Source organism: Glandiceps talaboti, chromosome 1, assembly GCF_964340395.1.
Source record: "Glandiceps talaboti chromosome 1, keGlaTala1.1, whole genome shotgun sequence".
NCBI classification, from domain to species: domain Eukaryota; kingdom Metazoa; phylum Hemichordata; class Enteropneusta; family Spengelidae; genus Glandiceps; species Glandiceps talaboti.
The window spans coordinates 2,752,501-2,762,500 of NC_135549.1; the positions used below are offsets into that span (position 1 = coordinate 2,752,501).

At 36.4% G+C, this 10,000-nt stretch overlaps 1 protein-coding gene across 1 annotated transcript in view; it reads right to left on the bottom strand.

The window, feature by feature from the left end:
- Window positions 1-6,706: 6,706 nt before the first annotated feature.
- The window catches only part of LOC144440625 (acetylcholine receptor subunit alpha-like), a 25,624-nt gene continuing 22,330 nt past the window's right edge, over window positions 6,707-10,000 (bottom strand). Inside the window, exons 6-7 of the mRNA XM_078130014.1 lie at window positions 8,376-9,537; window positions 6,707-7,867 (exon numbers count right to left, since the gene is read on the bottom strand). Coding sequence (XP_077986140.1) covers window positions 7,766-7,867; window positions 8,376-9,537 — 1,264 coding nt within the window. The 3' untranslated portion in view covers window positions 6,707-7,765. The remainder of the gene's footprint in view (window positions 7,868-8,375; window positions 9,538-10,000) is intronic.

The window sequence follows — 10,000 nt, forward strand, 5'->3', positions numbered from 1 at the left end:
CTACATCGCACATCAATATTTGCAACGTTAAAATGCGCATGACCCATTTAGTCAATATTCGTGATACATTCTGCTAATGACACCAACTTGTCAAGTGTTAGCATTGAGTAAAGGATCTGGAAGCAAGCAGCGAATCTGTTACCAAGGAAACCAGAAAGCTATCTCCATCAACGATGGTCCGGATAGATGATTAGTTACGCGATAATGATGTACATCTAAATCCTCTTCTCGATATTTCAGATAACCAAGATATTGGATCTCGTTAATTTTGTTTTCCTGACAGAATAAAGCTTGTTAATGTATACGAGGAAAACACGGAAATCACACTGCTCGCAGCAGGCTATGAACGAAATTTAGTTATGAATCACGAAGGTCATGACTGTTTTTAACTTGAAGGTCATCTTCTACCAAGCCCAGCTGCTCTTGACCTCGAGCGTCCTTATAATGAAACAAACGATACATTGCTACTGCTCATCCATCAAATGTCTTAGCTCCATCCCTCTATCAACAATATATCTAGGTAATCAATTTTAATGACAAATTTGTTTTCTACGACTACTAAAATTAAGTTGTGATACACCAGGAATTTGCTGGTATCCAATAATTTTTGGCGGGAAAGTTGTGGTACTGAAAAGTTGACGGGAATTTGAAAGAAGATGTATATAGGTTTATTTCGTGTAGAAATTAAAGATCGTTATAGATTTTACTACATGTGTCCTATTTATATCTTATTACACCACAAAGTGAAGTACATGTGCAGCAACGATCATTCTATCCATCAATTATAGTCAATTCAAGTTGGATTAATTTCTCACGTTTTCCCCATCAGTTTTCCATTATCAAAATTGAGTACAGTGACATATTACTCTCATCTTCTAGTTAACAAATACGTGGAATGGCAAGTCCCCACTTCTCAAATATGACCCGTCCAATCAACCAAAGTAGGGATAATCGAATATTTTAAGTAGTAATTTCAAAACTATGTTATCTACAAATAAAGTCTGTCATTTCAAGTGGTGGGTTATAGCTGTATTACATTTACTAACCAATCGTTTGCATCTACATTAAAATCTTAATCTCATAACAGAGATAATTCTAAATAGAATCTTAACCCTATTGCGAGTTTTGTTGGTAATTTATTTGATCACAGTAAATATCATAGCAAAGTATTTCTAGAAATATTTAACGATTGAAATCAGTATAAGCTGGAAATGACCGTACGAATATCTCCAGCACGTACTAGCAATAAGTTTCTACGGGCGATCATAAATTAAATGGCGCTGTACACACAATTATTTTCTAAGCCCATTAGCCTCAGTCTCCTCCATAATTCTGACTTCACTTAGCTTCGTAATATCAAACATTACTCATTCTCTTTATTTACAGTCATTAATATTCAGTTTTATGGTGATTATTTCTTTCAGCCCAGGGTACATCACACTATGTGTTCAATTCTATGGTGATCATTTCTTTCAGCCCAGGGTACAGCACTATATGTGTTCAATTCTATGTTGATCATTTCTTTCAGCCCAGGGTACATCACTATATGTGTTCAATTCTATGTTGATTATTTCTTTCAGCCCAGGGTACATCACTATATGTGTTCAATTCTATGTTGATCATTTCTTTGAGCCCAGGGTACATCACTATATGTGTTCAATTCTATGGTGATCATTTCTTTCAGCCCAGGGTACATCACACTATGTGTTCAATTCTATGGTGATCATTTCTTTCAGCCCAGGGTACAGCACTATATGTGTTCAATTCTATGTTGACCATTTCTTTCAGCCCAGGGTACATCACTATATGTGTTCAATTCTATGTTGATCATTTCTTTCAGCCCAGGGTACATCACTATATGTGTTCAATTCTATGGTGATCATTTCTTTCAGCCCAGGGTACATCACTATATGTGTTCAATTCTATGTTGATCATTTCTTTCGGCCCAGGGTACATCACTATATGTGTTCAATTCTATGGTGATCATTTCTTTCAGCCCAGGGTACATCACTATATGTGTTCAATTCTATGTTGATCATTTCTTTCAGCCCAGGGTACATCACTATATGTGTTCAATTCTATGGTGATTATTTCTTTCAGCCCAGGGTACATCACTATATGTGTTCAATTCTATGTTGATTATTTCTTTCAGCCCAGGGTACATCACTATATGTGTTCAATTCTATGGTGATTATTTCTTTGAGCCCAGGGTACATCACTATATGTGTTCAATTCTATGGTGATTATTTCTTTGAGCCCAGGGTACATCACTCTATGTGTTCAATTCTATGGTGATCATTTCTTTCAGCCCAGGGTACATCACTATATGTGTTCAATTCTATGTTGATTATTTCTTTCAGCCCAGGGTACATCACTATATGTGTTCAATTCTATGGTGATTATTTCTTTCAGCCCAGGGTACATCACTATATGTGTTCAATTCTATGGTGATTATTTCTTTCAGCCCAGGGTACATCACTATATGTGTTCAATTCTATGGTGATCATTTCTTTCAGCCCAGGGTACATCACTATATGTGTTCAATTCTATGGTGATTATTTCTTTGAGCCCAGGGTACATCACTATATGTGTTCAATTCTATGGTGATCATTTCTTTCAGCCCAGGGTACAGCACTATATGTGTTCAATTCTATGGTAATCATGTCTTTCAGCCAAGGGTACATCACTATATGTGTTCAATTCTATGGTGATCCTTTCCTTCGGCCCAGGGTACATCACTGTATGTGTTCAATTCTATGGTGATCATTTCTTTAGGCCCAGGGTACATCACACTATGTGTTAAATTCTATGGTGATCATTTCTTTCAACCCAGGGTACATCACTCTATGTGTTCAATTCTATGGTGATCATTTCTTTCAGCCCGGGTACATCACTATATGTGTTAAATTCTATGGTGATCATGTCTTTCAGCCAAGGGTACATCACTATATGTGTTAAATTCTATGGTGATCCTTTCCTTCGGCCCAGGGTACATCACTATATGTGTTCAATTCTATGGTGGTCATTTCTTTCAGCCCAGGGTACATCACTCTGTGTGTTCAATTCTATGGTGATCATTTCTTTCAGCCCAGGGTACATCACTATATGTGTTCAATTCTATGGTGATCATTTCTTTCAGCCCAGGGTACATCACCATGCATTCAAGTATGTGGTGGTCTTGTCGTCGGTCTAGGGTACATGACCATGCATTCAATTCTGTGGTGGTCATGTCGTCGGTCAAGGGTACATAACTGTATGTTCAAGAGGTCATACAAGAAACCGCAAATAATGAAAGTCATGATAAAAGTATCCTAATACGAGAATTTATTATTATTGGATGTTTGTCCCAGTTTATCATTTACAGAGGGTCATACCCTCAGTGAAGCCCTTGCATTTTAACGCGTCTGGAAAATGGAATTCATGACCTAATCAGCTAGCCGTACAATTTGTTATAAATATAACTGCACAACGAGTGAGATGTACTATAAATTACTAATACTGGAAAATGACATCCACGTTTAGTTGAACACTAAACTAGACTTTCGGCTTGTAGTTGATTTTTGGCTATTATCAACAACTCACAACCTAGAATTTTGCCTTCAATATTTCATTTTAATGTAGCATCGGTCTGAAAACTGGCGCACATTCCTATTGGCTTTTAAATCTACCAACTGTACCAGATTACGTCAGTAGCGTTATCACGTGATTAGAATATGTGACCGCTATAGAAAATAGTTTGAGGTCTGAGATTAGAATAAACGGGAAGAGTGCAGTTTTGTGATATAACCATAATTACCCTATTTAATGAAAATCACAAAGTCAATCACACAAAAGGATAGATTTCATGATGGAGGGGCTGAACCATTGCTGTTGAAATCGTAAGTTTACCCTTAGCACAATTCTAGGCTGTGACTTGTGGTTAATACTACCCAAATCAACTGCACGCCTAGGTGACCACAAACACTCGGGAAAAATGAATAGAGAAAGTTAAAGTATGAAAAATAGATTACAACTCATAAAAATACAAACAATGTTGCTGAATTGGCAACAGACTCAACTGTGCATTGTGTTGTCAGTCAATAGCCAATTTACAATCCAATACAAACTTAGCGCCGACGGTTTAATTTATTACAGTAGTTGCTGTGATACTCCATATGGGCTGATCGGAACGATAAGCCGCCTGCAATCGCTTGAGTAACCAAGACTAGATTAATTTCGTTTACAAACATTGTGACAGTTTGATAACATGAAAATATCAATGAAATGATTACCGTATTTATCATAATGCACCACTCAAAATGATGGGCTTACAAGTACCTTTTATCTGTTTAGTCTCTACCTATATTATCTATGGTGTTATTAATTGATAAAATATCAGATTATTGTATTACTTTTTGTTTTGAAATTGTCTGAAAATCTTTGGTGTTAATGAACGGATGCATAGGACGATCAACGTCATGAAAGTAGTTATATTTCCAGCTATTTCCAGCTGTTATATTTCCACGTCTATCAGCCCTATTTTTTTCGTAATTCGATCACGTGCCTGTTTCCTAAATGTCTGTAAAATTAGTACAAAGACCGTCGATAGTAAAAACTAGGTAATGCCTTCTGGCGACGATCTTTTACCTAACAAAATACATCATTACTGGAAATAATTATGTAGTTAATTTTACAAATGTATACATATTTCATTTATATAAACTATGTAATACAATTTAGATCTCCATTGACATTTCAAGGTTATATCAACTCGTGGCAAGCTTTATTAAAGTGAGTGTAATCTAATAATTCAAATTTTGGGTCGAAAGTCGACTGCCCCTGACCGTAGAACAATTTGTTTGAGTCAGTGTAGCGAAATTATGACAGTAAATCAGTGACACTGTCATCTCACATACATATATAGTGTATTATATTATACCAGTATATTGATGGCGCAAATCGAGAGATCTGATTCGTCTAGACATCGACCTAGCGCGTCTAAAATGAGCGATAATGCACAGTTGGCACGCGTCCAAATTTTGATGTTCACTACATGTTCGTCTAGAACGTTGTAGTCCGTGCAGGGATGGGGGCGCAAATGAAACCAGAAAAATGTTGCGTCTTATCTTGTTTCCGATATTTTCAATATACTGGTATAATATAATAGCGATAAACCACCCCCTGGGAATGGTATACCACTCGGTTTTGGCCAGTGAACTCAATATATGCACTCGCTATCGCTCGTGCATATATTTCGTTCACTGGTCAAAACCTCTTGGTATACCATTCCCAGGGGGTGGTTTATAGCTTAAATAATGTCGATACGGAAGAATTTACTCTTCAATCTACCCTGGTTCGTTTTCTAGATCTAGTCCTAGGTTTGTGCAGAACCCCGACCCCTGGACACGAAGCGGTTCCATTAGCTTTCCAGGCAAATTAATTTTCTAATCAATATAATGTCTGCTTTGATTTTGCAATTGGTCATAGTATAGGGTTGGGGTAGCTTGAGAGGAGAGGGGGAGTAGATACAGGCAAACATTATTTACATTTGAGTGACATTAACTATTTTTCTCATATCAAATATTGTTTGATAATTGCTGTATATGAATTTGTTACACTGCTAGAAACGTCAAAGAATGTCGAGAGAGAGATAGATAGAGAGAGAGACAGACAGACAGAGAGAGACAGAGACAAAAATAGAGACATAGAGGCAGAGAGAGAGAGGGGGAGAGAGAATATCTAACGTTATCACAACGCTAGTGTATGCATGATGCCCGTACCGTACGTCAGAAAGAACATGCATCTGAAACTAAAGAGGGCGCTTGCTATTTCCAAGTGCTAAACAAACAAGTCAAGTCGGGTCTGTATGAGCAGAATCGGCTGTGTTGTGAAACTTGGACGGAATGCGTTCAACTGGCACATTTTCATATTTTCATATTTTAGTTTATCTAAGATTGTTAATGTAGATCTCGGAGGGGATTTATCAAGTAAATTGCCACGAGACTGACATATTACATGTAGATGTAATTCCTTTGAACGTACTGTCTGTTTAGGGTGAACAACTTCTAGTTTATCCGATTACCTGTGAAGACTTCAAATCTACACACACCGTTTATTCGACCCCGACCCACTTAAAACTATAATTGTATTTGATGGTACCACAATAGTTATAATTAGACAGTGATGCATCATGACAGTCACAGAGATCTACATGTACGTCTTTCAACAGCTGCCATATATTCAGTAATGATATAGATACAGAAACAAATGCAAAATTAAGTACGTGTTCACATAGATATCTAAACACACACACACACACACACACACACACACACACAACACATGTGTCCAGTGTAATACTGTAATACAATTTACTTTGAACAAGCGGAGATATGCACGACTGATGTTATTATAGTGTGTCACCCTAAGTGACATTTGCACTATGCACAACTATGCTAATGCCCGACACCAATGTACCTTACGTGAATATGGGGGTATTTCCTGGCCGATGATTTTGATGTTGTTGTTCTTGTTTTGATTTTGAAAACTGCTGAGTATCAGTAGAGTTAATGCAATCAATGTAGTATGTACATGTTACAACGTAATGTTGATCGATTACATTGTATAATTGTATAACGTCATTCGTTATCTCACTATACCACACATACTAGACCATTGATTGCTTTTTAGTATTATTTATTATTTTACAAACAGTTTAAGGGTGAGCAAAAGGCAAAAGGAAAAAATAACACATGACCATTCGTATATAATTATATATGTAAGTTACTCACATCCATGTTTCAAAAATTCCTACGAATATATATCTTCAGAAAGAAGAACTAAGCATTCATTACTTTCAGCGATGAGTTTACTGTATATTGAATTATTCAAGAGAAAAAGGTTAAAATTTTATAAAGTACACGTCAGAATCTGTCAAGGCGAAAGAATTATGAAAAAATCTTAGAGAAGGTGACTAACGACCATACGATATAATAACATTATCAACTGATCTATACATCTATGGGAAGACTGGGTCACAAACACAATTCAGACATTGATATTATGTTATGTGAAATGACAATATGATTTATCATCCTTACGTAGGTAATCACCAACAAAGTGTATAATGAGCACACATCTACCAGTTAAAAATGTCCAGACATATGAGGTCATATCATTTGTAATTTATATCCCACAGTGCAGTATTTACTGGTTTTATATTCAATTCAATTCAATTCAATTCAATTCAATAGAACTTTATTCATCCCAGACACGGGCAATTAAATTACCCAATGCCTTCACTAAGTATATATTGTCTTTATATATCCGTTGTTTAACACATCACAATATTGATAAAATTCAGTCCTCAAGTAAGAATATTGAGGACTGAGCTCTGTGTTCTATCATTAAGGTCATTATGTCAAGAATATCCCGATGACGACTGTTAACTCTATACATATTAGTAGAAGAACAATTAAAAACAGTGATGTTAATAGAAGGCCAGAGTTTGTTAAGTAATGTTGTTCATACAATAATTGTAAGTCATTTTAATGCAGCTATTTGGTTTAGATCCATATTTTTAGTTCTATTTGTAAGTGAAGTACACAAGGATGGCCTTGATCTCACGGATACCAGGGTACGCCATTCGTCGAAAGGCCACTTCAGCTGACTTAAAAATAGATGATATATATCGTAGCCACTCGTCGTTAATGCTATTCTCAGGTCACATACTGTACATGATGAGCTGACCCATACCATGCAATAAACAATCGTGTTTTTCCTAAGTTCAAAAGAACATGACACAAGTCCCAACCAAACAAACACAACTGAGAACAATAAGTAATATCCGATCCACCACCACGGCAAGTAGTTTCCAATCATCCGTTATCTGCAAGGTATAAAAATTACGGTGTCAATGGCGTAATAGCTATATGGGTGAAATTAACAAAGGTTGTAGTTGTAACGGCGATTATACATTGAATAATTGTAAGGAATTTAAGAAATTGAAGTGTATCCACAATCATGCTTATTATAGCCAAAACAGTTAAGCTATTGCTAACAAGGACACGGTCGTGATTGATATGTTGTTTTTGCTCCCATTCTTAAATGTGGACATTGTCACACTTTTAAACAACAATAATTTCAAACCGAACACCAGTCCTAGAACAATCTCTGCAACACTTTTCAATTAAGTTATCGAACTTGACCTAAACTCACATTTTAACCCCCTTTAGTTATCTCATTACGTTATCCCCTTACATCGCAAGTATCTTTTCCCGCCTACATTTGCCTGTTACTAAGTCTTTGATCAAAAAGAACAATTTTGGCAAATAATCATTTTGTCTGGATTCAGATTTTAAAGGAGATTCAAGAGTAAGTTGGCGTTTAATTATTACCTCAGTATCTTGCTCTATACATTTTATATATTGAGCAATGTCTTCGACATGTTTTTCGATACGTTGTTCACGGGCGTATATTTTGGCAAGAATAGTTGATTTATCATCATAGCTCTTTGTTTTGGTTTTAATATCACCTTCATCATCCAACACATCATAATCAATTGGCGTGGAAGAATTCTCCCTCTTCTTATGATCGAGAGGACACAGCGGCAAGGGAATACTGTTATTATCGTTAACATTCTTGACAACCGTGACATCTTGTAGTAAATGAGGTTGTTCAAAATGCTTGAACGAAGACCCGTTTTCATCGTAAAATCCATTGTTATGTTTATGGTCGTTCTGATCTCCGTCCTGAGGTCCACCTAAATCTCGCGAGACTGGCGAAGGAATGACATCATTTTCTGTTATCGACTCTACCGAAGAATCAGACCTTTTTGCTTTTCTCCGTGCACAAGGGGCCAGACCTATATATGGTGGTAGAGTTTCAATGAAAAATCTTCTGACCCATGGTCGTAACGTGTGTGTTCTAGCTGTACGATGATTCATGTTTATAACAACTGTCGTCATGATCACAGAAATCATAACGAGGGCTGTGCTGAACATGACATATTGATGTAACAACGGTATTCCAGTAGACGTTGGAGGCATGGAGTCTGCTATTATTACACTATACACAGCCAAAGTCAGCAAGATTGATATTCCTAGTGTCATTTTCTCTCCCGAGTCCGAAGGTAAATAAAAAGTAAACAACGTCAAAACCGTTAAGACAAAGCAAGGAACGACCAAATTGACTACATAAAAGAGAGGTTTTCTCTCTAGCACTATCGTGTAGGTAAGCATGCTATAGAAGAATATACAGCATGGATATTTTTGCATTTGAGTTTGTGCTGAAGATTCTATCAGCTCCCACTCGCTATTTTGTACATAGTCCTCCTCAGCCACATAGTCGTCAATGGGATTAAGGTAACTTTCGTTTCCATTATACTGCCACATACCAAACTTGAGGTAACAGTGCTGTACATCGAACGGAAATTTGATTAAATTCATAAGACATGGACTTCTCAACTTGACGGGTATACCCATATCAACGAAACCAGTGGAGAATATTCGCACAAGAGATGCTGGAGGAAGCGTATAAGATTCTCCGATCCATTCGACACTGGAAGTGAAAACAAATGATATGACAATAATAGCTATGAAAAAAAGAACACATAATCATCAAAAGTAGTTATGGCTATTTCAAGTTCCCTTTGAAGAAAAATCTCCTAACTTAAGGGATAACTGGCCAGTGTTAAAGTAGGTGACGTCAGCAGGTTAAAGTAAACTGACTTGACATTGTTATCAGACTAGAAAATGTAGAAGCCAAAAGTAAGATATTATTGCATTGTTATAATTTGATATACCCGTACGTACTTTAAACCAGTCTTCTTTAATCAGATGGTAAATTTGACAGTTTGAGTTATAATGATGCATTACTTTGGAATTCCCAACCGTCTGACAAAAACAGCGGTTCCAGCGTAGTATTCAAAAGAAAATTACTACAATATATTTTCGTTTAAATATTGTAATTGCATACACTGTTTAATCAAATATTCGATTATTAATTTTCCGATGATTAATTG